Here is a 16,269-nt window from a genome sequence, read left to right as displayed (position 1 = left end):
CCTCATCATCTTCATAGCCCTCTGCTGGACTCCCTCCAGTAATTCCTTGTCCTTCTTAAACTGGGCAGCCCAGAACTAGACAGAGTGCTCCAGATGCGGCCTCACCAGGGCAGAGTAGAGGGGGAGAATCACCTCCCCTGACCTGCTGGTCACACTCTTCTTAATGCATCCCAGGATACCGTTGGCCTTCTTGGCCACGAGGGCACAGTGCTGGCTCATGGTCAACTTGATCAGGACTCCCAGGTCCTTCTCTGTAGTGCTTCTTTCCAGCAGGTCCACCCCTAACCTGTACTGGTGCCTGGGGTTATTCCTCCCCAAGTGCAGGACCCTACACTTGTCCTTGTTGAACTTCATCAGGTTCTTCTCTGCCCAGTCCTCCAGCCTGTCCAGGTCTCGCTGAATGGCAGCACAGTCTTCTGGTGTATCAACCACTTGTCCCAGTTTTGTATCATCAGTGAACTTGCTTGATACTACCACAATTTTTAACAATTACAAAATTTGGGGCTCTCAAAACCCTTTCTTAACCTGGCTTTGTCCCCTTGGCAGCTCCTTTTAAAAAATGCTGGAAGGATACATTTGCAATGTAGTGTATTATCATTCACCAAGACTAGAAGAAGATGCTGATAAATATCTCAAGGGTGGGTGTCAAGAGGATGGACTCTTTTTAGTGGTGCCCAACAATAGGATGAGGGGCAATGGGCACAGACTGAAGGCATAGGGCATAGAAGGTTCCATCTGAATATGAGGAGAAACTTCTTTACTCTAAGGGTGCCAGAGAACTGAAACAGGCTGCCCAGAATCATTATGGAGTTTCCTTCTCTGGAGACATTCAGAACCCGCCTGGACACATTCCTGTGTGATCTGCTCTGGGTGAACCTGCTTTAGCAGGTGGGTTGGACTAGATGATCTCCAGAGGTCCCTTCCAACCCCAACCATTCTGTGATTCTGTGAAGAGTAGAAGCCGTGGGGTTTTTCCGAGTGTCGCAGGCCAGGCTGGCAGAAGCAAGCATGCAGCCAGCGGGCCAGCGCAAGCTGCAATTTTCGAAAGAACCGGGGAGGGCGGCCCGCCGGCTGCGCCGCTCCGCCCCCGGGCCGCCTCGGCCAGCGCCGGCCCCGCCTCGCCGCGGCGGGGATGGCGGCGGAGGACGAGGCGGAGCTGAGCCTGCTGGAGTGCCGGGTGTGCTTCGAGCGCTACGGCCCCGGCGGGGAGCGGCGGCCGCGGAACCTGCCCTGCGGGCACGTCCTCTGCCGGGGCTGCGTGGGCGCTCTGAGCGGCCCCGAGCGCCGGCGGGTGGAGTGTCCCTTCTGCCGGCGGGCCTGCGGCTCCGCCGAGACCAGCGACTGCCTCCCGCTGCTGCAGCTGCTGGAGGTCCTGGGCCCCGCCGGCGACAGCGTCCCCTCGGCCTTGGGGAGGAGCGGCGGCGGAGAGGCGGCCGGGCCGGGCCCCGCGGGCCTGGGGCTCCGGCTGTCGCTGGGAGGCTGGGGGTCGCTGGTCAACCCCACCGGGGTGGTCGCCTGCCGGAGGTCGGGACGCCTGGTGGTGGCACACGACGGCAAGAAGAGGATCCACGTCTTTGGGCCGAGCGGAACCTGCCTGCAGCGGTTCGGGGAACGGGGGGACGCGGGCAACGACATCAAGTACCCGCTTGATGTGACGGTGACATCGGACGGGCACGTGGTGGTCACCGATGGTGGGGACCGTGCAGTGAAGGCCTTTGATTTTGATGGAAGGGGGGTCCTGGCTGTCCGGGAAGGTTTCTGTTTGCCTTGGGGTTTGGATGCCACCCCCGAGGGCGAAGTGATCCTGACCGACTCGGAGGCAGGAGCCCTGTATCGCCTGGCGGCCGACTTCAAGAATGGGAAATTGAAGAAGTGTCAGATGATCCAGTCTCGGCTCACCAGCCCCAGAGCGGTTGCAGTCTCCCAGACCTTGGGTGCTGTCGCGGTGATAGAGCACCTGAAAGCTCAAGGACCGAACAGCAGCAGCACCCGAGTGAAGATATTCAGTGCAGAGATGGATCTTGTTGGCCAGATGGACAGCTTCGGTCTGAACCTCGTTTCCCCCTCCAAAATATATACTACAGCTGTGGCCTTTGACAAAGAGGGTCGTGTTATAGTAACAGATGTCTGTAGCCAGGCTGTAATATGCTTAGGGAAACCTGAGGAGTTTCCCATATTTAATCCTCTAATTAGTCACGGGCTTTCATATCCTGTAGGACTGACTTATATGGCAAACAATTCCCTCGTCGTTTTAGACAGCGGTGATCATTCAATAAAAATATATAGCTCCACGTGAACAGGTTTAGGTGCTCACTGCTATGGGTACAAGCTGCTTTTGGCTATAAAGCAAGCAAAGTTCTGGTGTTGGTAGGTGTCTAGAGAGGAGGCGTTTTCTGGGCTTTAAGTGAAATTGCTGTCTTTGGCCAACACGCTGTGCTTACTGCGAAACTTACATTGAGTCTCTTGCCTATACGCAAGAAAAGACCTGGCAGTTGCAGGCTGTAGCCAGCAGTTAATTTGGCATTTTGAAACTATTTCATTCCTTGATAACCAAATGTTTTTGGTACTTTTTGATGAGTAATAACAATGACATTTGGAATGGAGTAATCAAAGACTGGCACCTGGGTGAGGAAGTGATGCATTGTTTGTTTACCTTTCCCAGCACATGGTTTTCATTATTGTTCATTAAGCATAGATACGCTTATTAGAGTGACAGAGTGGTTTTTGTTTCCAGGATTTCTGCACGAGAAAGGAGGCTGGCTTGACAAAACCATAGGAGAAACAGAAGCTTCAGTTCAAGGTCGCCCGCGTCCAGCTAAGATCATTGCAATGGAGGAGCTACCACTGCTTAGTGAGTTAATGTGAAGTGAGTCGGTGCTCAGAGCCTATTTTTTTCCATACTGGGGAAATGCACTTCTGGGAACGCTCTTCTCTGTACTAGTTTATTCCCACCTTTATTAGAGTTATGCTGGAGCTCTTGGTCTTTATAATGCACAAGTCTGTGTTTTCATCTAGAGATAACCTGGTGTGTGGTTAGCGCGTGGGCAGCTTTCCCTAAAAGCCCTGAAGTGTTTCTGTTCAGACCACAAATACTTCTGCAAATATAAAATGGAGTTGGCTGTGCTTCTAAGGCAGCTGTGCTTGGGAGGTTTCCAGTACTGCCCTTCTCCATTTAGTCATTAATATGGTACTTTTGAGCCTCAAAATCCAACATTTAACTGAAAATTGCAATGTTGGTGAGTAGTAGAGAAAGGGGGACATAAGGTTCATTTTTTCCTAGCTTCCAAATGAGGTTTTGTTGGTTGTGAATACACAGCAGGTTTACTCCAGTTTGTATTTCCTTGGAAATAGTTTCACTGTGGACATGAGTTCTGTTGCCTTATTGGACTGTGGAAATTAAGGTATATCTGAATAATTTTGAGAAGGATTTAAGCACCTCCACTAGAAGTCACTGCTGCATTTTTAGGCTATTACCTGCTCCTTAAGTGATTACTTAGGAGGTTCAGCATTAAAAGGAAATTAGGTGCAAATGCTCTCTGGAGATGAGTAGGTTAAAATGACATAAAACTTTTGAGGTAATTTCTTTCATTTAGACCTGAAATAATGAATATTTGAAATTCACAGGCAATCTTTCTGTCAGTAATTTTTTAATCTGGCTTTTGGTCTGATTTTAGGGCATTTAATAGCTGCACGTACTGCTGCGCCAGTAAATACTTACTGTAAACTGGAGCAGTTTAGCCCTCTAATTCAGATGATGTTTTAATCTGTCTTATGCTAACATTTATATAAACAAAACAAATCTATTAAATGCAGCTATTTGTAAAGGTTAATTGAGCAGTGACCTGCCAATAAAGTCTGATTTGCTTACTCCTATATTGAATAATTTAGTGAAAACTCCTCATATCTTTTTATCATGGGTTTCTCTGTTACAATCCAGTAACTCTATTGCAGTTGCCCTACAGATGGTTTCTTTTTTTATTTGGAGATATCCTGCTAAAGTTGTTGTAAGGTCATTTGTTACTATCAAAAACCATATGGACCTGCACATTTGGTCTTTTCCAGCCTTCTCTTCTGCCAGGCCACACAGTAAGTGCCTTTGGTGGTACCAGAAATACCCCGTGGCTATTCTGCAGTAGGAGGTGTATGGCCCTGAGCAAGAGCCCTCTTGAGGGGTCGAGGAGGAAATTTACTCAGAGAAGCAGCCCCCTGGATTATATACTCTCCTCCAGATGCAAAGGAGGCATTGGTCTGTAGGGATATAAAAACAATTAGATAACACTTCCTTTGGGGAACTGTTGTGTTTCAAAACACGTGCAATACCGTGGATACTGGATTGATACATAATTAATAGTTTATCACAATGACACTTGTGGGACCTGGACCTTTCCTCTGAGCTGTGAGCTTTCATCTCCTCAAATCTTTGTATGCACCAGGAGCTTGTTTTTCCTACTGAGCTCATGGATGGGCAAATTTCCTAGCCCCTGCTGCCATGTAGGCAACTTTCCAGCTGCTGAAATGCTGATTTTTAAATACATGACTCATGCTGTTTTAAAATCCACAAAAACTCCCATTGTTGCCCATTCTGCTCCTGTCTCTCCTGTGGTATATGACTAGAAATCACTTGATGTTTGGGTTTGTAAGCAAAATAAACTTTGTGCCTTTATTCTACCTAGTTTGCTTTGTGCTATCTCCTGCAGTCTCTGCTTTACTGACTAACTGAAGGCAAATGTAGACTTTTTCTATGAATGATATAGCTGTTTTCCTTTTGCTATAAAGGTTGGTGCATCAAAGAAATCATTGCATTGTCTTAATTCATTTGATGCAGGTGCCTAAATTGAGAAGCCTTAAAGAACTGTATAAACCATGTATTAAAAATTCTGAGTTCTTCAGCATATAAGGGAAAATGCAGCAGTAAACCTGAAACCCTTATTGGGTCACACAGGAGAATTTAAGAGATAATGGGAGAGAGATCCACCAATATGCAGGTAACAAACTAAAAAGCTTTTGACGTTTTTGCTTATTCTTGCCTCTTCCTTTATGCATATATGCACATTTCCCCTATAGCTACTGTAGTTATCTGTTGCCTTCAGGGTGATACCTTAATACCATCTGCTTTTCAAAGGCCCACGAGACACATACTGCATCTGTTCATCTGCAAATCTTGCAATTTAGTCATAGATCTCAACAGAACAAAACCTTGGGTTCTGAGAGTGGGATGGCAAAGGATGAAGGGCCCATACTTGAAGAGGTATCATTAGGTAGGTGACGTTTTTGGCGTTTGGGGGTACTCAAAATGAGGACAGCTAGTTGCGTGCTAACCCTTGGAAAAAAGTGCTGGCAATTTCATCTAGAATGTAACTTGGGACTAGTCACTTCAGTGATAATTACCATTGCATTTATTTAGAAAAAAGAACCTAAACTAAACTTTGCATAACCCTCTGCACCTCATGCTTTAACAACTTGGATTTAACCCAAACAAATATAATGGACAATATTTCCCTAATGTAATCTCTTCAGCCCCTACTTTATGTCTGTTTTGCACACACACACTGTAATTCATATTTGGTTTATTTTTAAACACTGATCTCTGGTTACTATCCTAGCATATAAATATACCAGGGTATGTTTACAGTGTTTAGGAATATGGGAAGCAGGGGAGTTTCAGAAATGTGTATTGAAATTGTGTCCCATCACGTATGTATTCTTTTGTTTTGCTTGTGAACACAAGAATTTTAGATAAATAATATGATCAATTTTTCACATTGGTGAATAAAAAGAATAAAGAAATACAGGGAGAAAAAAGGTAAAAATTACTAGATTTTGGCTGTTGTCCTTTTGACCATCTGTCTATTCCCTCCAGCCACATTGCTGTGCATGTCAGTTTGATGTTTATATTTTTACAAAGCACACACATAACACCATCATAGCATTTTTTTTAACATGGACTGATTTCAGGTGAAGAGGGAACCTCCTGTAATGTCCAGCCCCCAGAACACCGAGAGTTTTATACAGCAGGGTCTATCAAAATTATTACCTTGAATACAGGCAACCTTTCCTTTCTGGAAAGGTTTACAGAGGTAAATAAGAAGCTTTCTCCCTAAATGGGTCATGGTACTGTTGCACCCTGCACAGGAGGAATTTGCCTTCATTTCTTTCTCTCCGATGTCTGAGTTTTTTTCCTGACTCTTCTAGGAGACCCTTCCTTATAGTTTACAAGTCACCTCTGAGACACAGCCTACCTCCACAGGACTATAATATAACTAAAGCAAAAATGTACAGATTTGGCAAAATGAGTTCTAGACCTCACACTTCATTCAGACATCTCGGGAGAAGTGACAGATTCTTTGGAAAGCAGCAAGTGCCCAAGGCCTATCCTCAGTGGAGACAGTTTACATTCACTGATAGTAGTATTTTCTCCCCTTGCTACCTTCAGTTCCCCTGCAAATACACCAGAAGCCTCTATATAGAATCCACTGTCCTAGTCTAGAAAATTCTGGTGGGAAATGCCTTTTGTAACCTTCTTGTCAGACCTGTCATGCCATTTCTTGATCAGCCCTGTCCATCCCCAGCCCCAGCAATTGCTGTTTCAGTCGCTGGCTCATCTGATACAGCAGGCTCTCTTGGTTTGGCTAGCTGTGTCCAAAAGTGCTTCCATCTGAACAGAGGATCTTCCAGGTGGAATGTGTAGCCCCCAGCAATATGGGGGCTTTTTCCCAATCTTGTCTACTTTGTTTAACTTGATGGGAAGGCTGCAGAGCCAGCAGGAAGGCACAAACGAGGGTCTGGAAACAAAGTAGGGATTACCATTGGAAATAAGCACGTACAGAGTTCAAAATTGCCGAAAGATTTCAAAATTAATCACATCACATATGCAGTCACTGACTGGAAAGAGGAACAGGCCAGGCAGACCTGAAATACAGTATTGGTCTGCCTGTCCATGCAATGCTCAGCCATCGCCAGGCAGAAGGTTGGCTCAGCCCCACTGGAGATGAGCTGAGAACATGAACTGTCTGTCTATTTGATTCCTCTTCAGCAAACTCTTTCTGCTACTGAATGTGATGGGGAATTATCATTACCTGCATATAAAAATCCCAAATGTGCAGAACATGGAAATCTTTAAACTTGAAATGCATTAAACCCAAGAGGCATCCAGCATTTTTCCTTTTGCCATGTGGTGCTGCGGGTCATACATCAGTCCAGCGGGGAGGAATATTTACCAGTTCTGTCTTCCTTGAAGTGGGCATTGACCGTGCCTTCATTCCACATTACATTTCCAACTTCATTATCTCAACTAAATGTGCTAATAATAACATGTTTATGTTTGATTTTGTTACCTAACCATACAGGCTTTCTCTAGAGTGCTTCTGTAGTATGACCTGTCTGATTCTCCTGGACGGCTTCAAAGCTGTGTAACACTGGAGAGATTCTCAGACAATGCAGCGCACTTACGCCTTTTTCTTACCACTGCTTTCCAAGAGATTTGCAGATATTTTTGAACTTGGCGCTCCAGCCTCTGTTTGAGACAAACACAATATAAATGTTCTGGCCCTGCAGCTGCAGGCAGGAGAGTTGACAATCAAGAGAAGTCTTTGGCAGACTTAAGACTAGATCTCAGACTTCCCATTACATGGTTGGTGCCTTAATAAAGCAGGGAGTGTCTGTGTTTAATTATCCTCTTGTCTGGGAGTTGCCTTCCTGATTTTGGAATAAGTTTTAACACTTTCCTTATGACTTTGTTGTTACTAATTCCTTTGGTGTGTCCTACAAACCATGGAAATTAGTACTTTTCTAAACCACGGTGTATTCCTAGATAATTGCTTCCAGTGTGCTCCATGAAGGTGCGTGGTTTCAGAGTTTTGAAATGCTCTGGAAGGAGATGTACTGCTGTGAAGCCTCACGGCAGTGATCAAGTTGTTTATTTCATGTTGAGGATAGAAAGGAGGAGAAGAGATTGACACTGAAAAGGAGGAAAAAAAAATGAAAGGTGTCTGTGGCTTAAGCAGGGGGCGAACTCCACCAATGCAGACCACAGAGCACTCCCATGCATTCTTAGGAGATGAAGCATTTTAGCCTGGAAAATGGACAAGATGATAAGGGCCATTGCCTCTTGATTATTATTGACCTCTGGCAGGGGAATAACCTACATTTGAACAGATTTCCCAGACACAATTTGGCACTTTTCAGATGGTAATCCTTAGGAGAGCTATCACTTTCAGCTCTGTATCTGTATCAAAAATCTCTGGGAAATGAAGATTTGGAGCAAACTAAGCATTTTAGGGAAGTATGCTCCCTATAATTTAATAAATACATATATAATATTTTTCTAAAGATCCCTCTTTAGGCAATTTTTGTTCTTTGTTTGTAGGTTAGCACTATATGGGCAGTGAGTTGAGGTGAGAACAAATCCTGCTTTCATTGAATATGTTGTTTTTTAAATCAGCAAAATTTTGCTAGACAGAAGATTCTGTAAACCGTTTAAAATACTCTAAATATAATTATATGCTTCATAATGAATAAAGGCTAGGCAATTTTAAGCAGGATATAGTATTAGAGAGAGAAAATTATAGCTGGGAAAATGAAATAATTTATTTTGAGAAAACTGTGAAGGTGTAAAAAAAAAAAGGCAAAAAGATAAGATGTCCTTTATGAAAGCTTGCTTTTGAAACTGCTAATACAAAGAAGATGATCTTGAAAGAATGATGATCACACCTACATTTTCACAGGAAGTAACTCATTTACTGTTCTTTGTTCCAAATATAAATAGATAAATGATAAAACCTGAAGGAAAGTATTAATGCTCACCCAGCATGATTTCCTGAATAATATGGGCTATGGAATTTAACCAGTATCAAATCAGTATTCAGTAACTACTGACCTGTATTGAAAGTAAGAAACAGAGAACAATTGTGTCTTTTACTGTCGCAGACTAAGGAGCTAATGTGAGAAGAAATGTAAAGTCATTAGAGATATGCTTTATAAGAAATCTCTCAAAAAGAGTCAGATTAAGTATTAAAAATGTATAATCATTTTCATATGAAAAGGATGTGCCTGGCTCCTTTATTTGTCGTTGTCCTTAATTAGGTAGGAAACAGGGCTCTTCAGTGAGTTCTGCACCAGCTTCCTCTCAACTTACAGCATGATATTATGGAGCCAGAAGTATTTCAAATATATGTATTAGTCTTTTTCTATTCTCATTATTCCTTAAAGTGACTTGTTTGAGTTGAGGCTTGCTCTGTCATGAATAGTTTATCTGTGCAGTCATGAGTACAGCAAATGGAATTGTCCACATAAATAAATGCTGCAGGACTGGGCTTGAAGTCAGGGAGATTCAGGCTAGTGGAGAGGTTTGCCCTGGAGGAGCCTTTGCAACAGCCTTTATTATGACAATTTCTGGGAATGCTGCTTTGTTTTTTTTACATGCTGAAAGCCCTGTAGATGTTTAGAATATATTATACCTAATTATGACTTTCAACATCAGAAATCTTTTGTGGAACAAACTTAATGTAATGGTGTAGCTTGTCTCATTTATTCCTTCATAACATACTGAACACTTGCCTGGTTCCTAACAGTCCATCAGACTAAGTGGATCGGTACCACACCCCACTTTTGGGATGCGCGGTTGCTTCAGTAACCAGCAATCTGGAGCAAGACTCACTCTGGACTGGCATCAGCGGAGACCTTATACCTGAAATGCTCTTGCAGACCCTGAGGAGGAGGAGGTTACTTGTCTTAGCCAGCAGGTTAGGAAAGTTACAGCATTTTCACTATAGTAGAGATGACATTGGAGGTTTTAGGTCCCAAGAAGATTATGTGAAAAGATTTCTAAGGTTGCAGGGTAGCTAGCCACTTTTTGTTTGATTTCAGATGGAGGAATGCTGGCCTTTAAAGACCAAGTGGAAAGAGCACTGTTTTTTCCCTAGTATGGCAAGTGACACTGAAGTTGTCCCAGGTCTAGGATTAGAACTATGGGTCTATTTATCATTTATTTTGTGATATTCATAAAGCTGTTCAATATTTGGATGGTGTTATCATTAAAATGCAGCTGATATTATTCTTCCCATATTTCCACTGTGTCAGTGTTACTGAGATAAAAACCAAACCCAGCATCTCAGAAAAAGTATACTTTGAAAGCAAAAGTGAATCTTGTTTTTCTTTTATCTCTCTCACTGGAGAAATAAAACCCATGAATTTTCTTAAAACATCTGTATTGAGTGAGGGACTTTTAGCCTTTTGCTTGTGTTAAACTTGAATCTCAAATCAATTTTATTGACAATAAGCCTAAATTTTTGATTTCCGAAATTCAACTATGTTGTTCCTATTTGTGCCTTTTTCAAAATCCTTACCCACTCTTCCCAGTTGGTTGTTTAATCCATTCCAGAACTGTTGTTCAGTCAAACTGTGTAGTGTATCTGTGTGTTCACACTGTTTTGATTTCAGAAGAAAGATTAATTCCCCTAGAGGTTCTGTCCGTGTTTTATTTTGCCGTGTTTCTTTTCTAAAACAGCCTTTCATCTTTCATCTTTTAATCTGTGAGATTAAAAGGAGGAAACCTCAGATCACAATATGAATGGTGGGAAGTGACTTAAGTCATTCAGGGAATGCGTTTGGGAGACAGGTTTGCAAGCTTTATTACAGCAGAGAAAAAGGGTGAAGGACTGTACAATATAAACTGTGTGTGGACTAACAGTTTTAGGAACCCTCCTACCCCCGTTCCCCCCTGTAGCTCCATTTGTAATAGTGACTGTGGGAAACACTACATCAGAAGTCACTGACTCCTATTACTGGTCTGAGTTTCCTACCACATGCTGGTGTAGACAAAGTACAAGAAGCTTGGAAGCCTGCACAGGCTGGCTGTTCCTCTAAGTGTTTTCACCTGCGAAGAGCAAGCCTTTTTGCCCTGAATCAAAGACAATGAAATTTGAAGTGACACGACAACAAGGGACACCCAGTGGTTGCACTATTTGACAGTCTTCAATCTGAAAATGAGAGTATGATCTGCTCCTGATAATTTTTTTGTTGTTGATAGGAGATGATTATATTTCGTATGTTTGCGTCATGCTGGGGAGAACTGGGAGGAGGAGTGATTGGGTGTTTTGTTTTCTAAATAAAAGATCTCAAGTCTTGTTATGCAGCTTAATTAGCACCTTTAGCACTTGTTTCCACCTTACACGGGAACTGATGAAACCTGTTGAACTTCATGTGAATCTTCCTGTTGACTTCAACAGACAGCAGATAGACCCAAGATCTGTGCTGAGCCGACTTCCATACAATTTAAGAAATGCAATTCCACCTTCTCTCTCAAGGGTTTGCCTCACTTATCTTCCTCATATCCTGACCTCCCAGTGCATACTGTTCTTCTTTCTAATCTATTTCAAGCAAGAGCTTCTTTTCTTCTACAAACTTTAGACCAGAGGTGTCAAACTCATTTTCACCGGGGGCCACATCAGCGTGGCGGTTGCCTTCAAAGGACCAAATGTAATTTTAGGACTGTATAAATGTAATTACTCCTGCTTTAGAAAGATAACACATGTTTGGCTGGAGCACATATTTGCAGGCATCAGTAAAAAGTAATTGCGTAAGGAGAAATTTTGGCTTGGCCAGCGTGGTTACTAGCTCAGCTTATTTAATAAGCAAGCTTGGTAGATGCACTCCTCCCTCCCCACCCTTCTTGTCCTCCCAAGGGCAGAGCCCAGGTTCCAAGTTTCACACAGGGTAGCCAGCAAAGTTCAGCTTCTCTCTGAAAGCAGAAAATAAACCAACAAGGGGACTGTGACTGGGTGCAAAAGGGTTATTAAGAATGCTGCACGTGTGTTTCAAGAGGCTGCTGCCACTAACCAGCCTCTTTATATTTACAGCTTTCCCATTCATCCCTACTGAGAAAAAAAGCACACCTCTGAAAACAGAGTCTGAGCATTGCTGTATGTCAGACAGACTGTGTGTAGCATCCAGTTGCTGACTGAAGAGACTTGGAGGCTGCAGACTCACTTTTTCTACCTGTGGTATGGCACACACCTGCACTTAGCAAATGCATAATAATTAGTGATGCTCTGGACAGCATTCCTGAGCTGGCTTTCCTGCTCACAAGTGCCCTTAGTCTCAATTTGGGACTTGAAGTCACAAGAGAGCCACAGGGATGTGCTGGAGTGACGCTCGCATACCAGACATTCCTTATCATAAAGATGAAGAGGGGCAAGAGCTTTCTGGGTAGGGGAAATAATGGGAGGGTTGTCCTTTTCTTCAGTTCACTGTGGCCTGCCTGCTGATTTACATTGTAAATAACATTACAAACTAGCTGTGGCAGTTTGTTGTTTCTTAGGAGAAGCACCTGATTTCTACTAATATATATCAGGAAAAGAGAAGAAAAAACAAGGAAAAAAATTATATATCTCTACTAATTTAACATCAATCCCTTTTCATAACTCAATAGTTATATTAAGCAGAGGTAGGTGATGTCAATTCCTTTGGGACCTTGTGCTCTTACTTTTTTAACAGTACAAAACTCTTTCCTTTTCCTTCCCTTGCCACTACCATAAACTATTATCACCATGATGTTTAAAGACTATATAGGAGCCTGTGTCTGGTAGGGTCAGCAGGACAGGTTCCCTGCTGTCATGGCTTCTAATACAATCAAGCTCACTCTTAAAATTAGCTAGGTTTAGTCCTCTGGTCTTCTGTGAAGGAGACTGTTCATTCCTCTGGGGGTAGAAGTCAACTTATTTCCAGCCTGAGTGTGTTCCAAGACACAATCACAGAAGAGCTGAGGTTGGCAGGGACATCTGGAGGTCTCCTCGTCCAACCCCACTGCTCAAGCTGGGCCACTTAGAGCAGGCTGCCCAGGACCATGTCCTGACGGCTTTTGAATATCTCCAAGGAGGGAGAGTCCACAACCTCTCTGGGCAATCTGTGCCAGTGCTCAGTCACCCTCACAGTCAAAAAGTATTTCCTGAAGTTCAGAGAGAACCTCCTGTGTTCCAATTTGTACCCGTTACCTCTGGTCCTGTCAGTGGACACCACTGAAAAGGAGCCTGGCTACAGATTCTTTGGACCCTCCCTTCAGGTTTTTTAAACAGATTGATAAGATCTCCCCCAAACCTTCTCTTCTCTTCTCTTCTCTTCTCTTCTCTTCTCTTCTCTTCTCTTCTCTTCTCTTCTCTTCTCTTCTCTTCTCTTCTCTTCTCTTCTCTTCTCTTCTCTTCTCTTCTCTTCTCTTCTCTTCTCTTCTCTTCTCTTCTCTTCTCTTCTCTTCTCTTCTCTTCTCTTCTCTTCTCTTCTCTTCTCTTCTCTTCTCTTCTCTGGGCTGAACAGCCTCAGCTCTCTCAGCCTTTCTTCATAGGAGAGATGCTCTAGTCCTTTAACCATCTTTGTGGCCCTGCACTGGTCTCACTCCTGTAAATTCATCTCTGCCTTCTGCTGGGCAGCCCAGAACTGAACCCAGCACTCCAGATGGGGCCTCACCAGTGCTGAGGAGAGAGGAAGAATCCCCTCCCTTGACCTGTTGGCAGCTGTCCTCCTAAATGCAGCCCAGAATAAAAGGGCTACATGAAAGACAGTTTACGCCCATTTGTTCTTGCGCTAGTGTTTTCCTTGAACTTGAGTAGCACCATGCTTTTAACTGGCCTGAAAGGAAGCATAAACAGCCAAATCTCCCCTCAGTCTTCATTTTGCCAGACTAAACAAACCGAACTTTTCTAGTCTGCTGTTGTTTGATAATATTCACCACTCCCCAGTCCTAGTAACCCTTTTGTGGGTCTGTTCCAGTTTGAACTCCTCTTCCCTAAATACTATACTGAATTTTCCTGGTGGAGTCTCAACAATGCTTTTTAAAATGTCACCCATACCTCCTCTTTCACTGCAGGAAATAATTCAAGTATAACAGTCCCAACTATATATGTTTTTGTTATGGTATCACTTGATTGTGAATCTGGGCTGAATATCCACAGCCCTGCTCTCCCTAGTATAAGCAAATTTAGGTAGGTATTTGAGTCGGGGCTGGGGTGTTTCCTGAGGTGAAAAAGGGATGGCATACACATAATTAACATCAATAGCAACAAAAATGTAAACAAACCCATCTACCCATTATTTCCCTGACAGCTAAGGAATTTGAGCTGCATAGCACCCAGCTAGCTATCAGAGGACAGAACTACTGCCCATGTCTGAGTTTAGTATTGCAGGGATGTTAAATTCCCTGCCATAAAGCAAATGCCTCCTGAGATGACAGAGAGGTTCACTTTGGATTCAGTAAAATCTTCAATCAGACTTCCAGAGTGTAGGGAATTGTAACTGAGCAATATAAAGAATTATTCTTGCTACTTTTTTCTCCTTTTTTGCTTCTCATCAGTTTCTTGTCTATAGGCGTGTTAGTCTGCATCTAAGCTCATTTATTTCTATTAATATGACTTTTCATTTGTAGGTAGCAAAGACCATTAATGCTTCCACAGTAATTTGAAACTATTTTTTCCTGATAAGTGATAGGAGATGGGGAAGAGAGCTCCCTGCCCCTTGTTCTTCAGTGAGTGGAGCAAAGGTGAACAGTCATGTCGTTAAAAGTAATTAAAATTGAGCAGCTCCTTCCACAGATGGCTTAGTCTCATCCACTGGGCTGAATGTTAGGATGAAGAGTTTTAAAGACTATTGCAATATTGTATCAGAGGCAGGGATCAAATGTCTGATCTGATCAGTGAAATTGCATTTGATATTATGGTTGGACTCAAAGGTTTTTTCCAACCTAGATGATTGATATGATTGATTCTGTGATTCTGTATTTTTCCCCCTACAGCAAGGAACATTTCAGCTTGATGGAGATGTAACGGCACCTGCCTCGAGGACATTAGCTGTAATTGTTCACCTCTCATCCCAGAGTGTGATCTTCTCTCAGACACCCAGGGTGGGTGTGGAGGCAGAGATAGGGTCCTAGCAGGGGTTAGGACCCCATCCAGGTAAAGCCAAACAGGTCATTTAAAACATCGGTAAATTAGCCTGTAAGAACAAAGTCAGTCTATTCAGCACTGGAAGAGCCTGTAAGCCAACTCTGTTCAGAGCTGAGGTAAGTTTAAACCGCAGGGCCTGTTAAAAGCAATATACTGCGCAGGAATCTAAATATGCAACAGTCAGCCATCTCATGTAGCTTTGAGCAGCATCTCTCAGGCAGGATAATGTTTAGGTGCATATATTCTGCATTTATTCCTAACACTGGCAATTAAAATTACTTCTTGCTGAGTGTCAGAAGAGTATCTGTCACCACGGCCCCTTTCTGGGCACAGAGTGTTGCCATAAATACGCTGGACATAGAAGATGATTTTCATGCCTTCAGCACAGCTTAAGAGACAGTCAAAACAGATCTCTGGTAAGACAGAGGTGGCAAACATCCAGCCTGACTAATGTCCAGCTTGAATTTGGAGCAAAAAGGAAATAGAAAAGCGGCCTGAAAACCTAGCTGAGAGCGCTGGGTAAAATCCTGCCCTCATGTACTTTGTTGTGAATTCAACACACCTGTCTGGTCAGGTTACTTGCAAAGCCTAGTGATGTGTGGGAGACAGAAATTTGGTTCCCAGTGTACAATTATGGGCAGGCACTTTCTTCCCTAGCTGCTTGCTAAATGTCTGTGTTTAGTCAATGAACAATAAAAGTTCATGTGCATAGCATGACACTCATTTCTGCCCTGTCACAGATATAAGGTTGTATTTTATCCCACCCCTCCAATATGAATATTTCTCCCTCCTAGAATGTCCAGGCCTCTTTCTAAATGCTGTTTAAAAAAACCCCAAATCATTATTAATTCTTCTTTTTCACCAACATCAGTGGAAGGTTAATCAATTACTTTGTTAGAGCTATGATTTCTTCCTATGCTTTTTCCTAATGAAAGTGTAATACATTAGATTATTAACCTTAAAAGTGTCTGTTGGTTTCAGTATATAATGTTTGTTTGTTTTACCTCTTCTTTTTTCAGAATGGATGATGCTGTATAGTGTTTGGGTTGAAAATAAAGGTTTGTCTTCTCTGTGAATTTTAATTTTAAAAAATGCTTAGTAAAAATTTGGAAACACAAAAAAAAACCCTTAATTTTGGTCACTCTTACATGCCTTGGGTTAAATTTGGTACTGAAAACCTTCATTGTAAGCATCTTTTGGATTTTGGGTGCTGTAAAATCAAACACACTGTCTTTCTTTTTGACACTTTCAACACTGAAAGAAAAACACTGCTCTGCCTCCTATGCTCTCTGTGCTGCCAGCTCCTCCTCTTCAGCTCCTGTGACATGAGATGAAGTTAGAC

General features: G+C 42.9%; 1 protein-coding gene across 9 annotated transcripts; it reads left to right on the top strand.

The window, feature by feature from the left end:
* Window positions 1–1,132: 1,132 nt before the first annotated feature.
* Window positions 1,133–15,968, top strand: NHLRC1 (NHL repeat containing E3 ubiquitin protein ligase 1; the record flags this gene model as incomplete). Of its 9 annotated transcripts, none has more annotated exons than XM_082044260.1 (4): window positions 1,133–2,045; window positions 2,735–2,851; window positions 4,826–4,985; window positions 9,570–11,983. In XM_082044260.1, 3 exons carry the CDS (start codon window positions 1,133–1,135, stop codon window positions 4,831–4,833), a joined length of 1,038 nt encoding a protein of 345 aa, XP_081900386.1. In that variant the 3' UTR covers window positions 4,834–4,985; window positions 9,570–11,983. The 9 variants fall into 9 exon arrangements, with proteins under 9 accessions (XP_081900386.1, XP_081900384.1, XP_081900379.1 ...); XM_082044258.1 differs by having other exon boundaries at window positions 2,735–2,866; XM_082044253.1 differs by lacking the exon at window positions 9,570–11,983 and adding an exon at window positions 14,777–15,968 and having other exon boundaries at window positions 1,133–2,851.
* Window positions 15,969–16,269: the final 301 nt, after the last annotated feature.

Source organism: Streptopelia decaocto (assembly GCF_964273445.1).
Source record: "Streptopelia decaocto genome assembly, chromosome: 2".
NCBI lineage: Eukaryota > Metazoa > Chordata > Aves > Columbiformes > Columbidae > Streptopelia > Streptopelia decaocto.
This window is presented reverse-complemented; position numbering and strand designations above follow the sequence as displayed.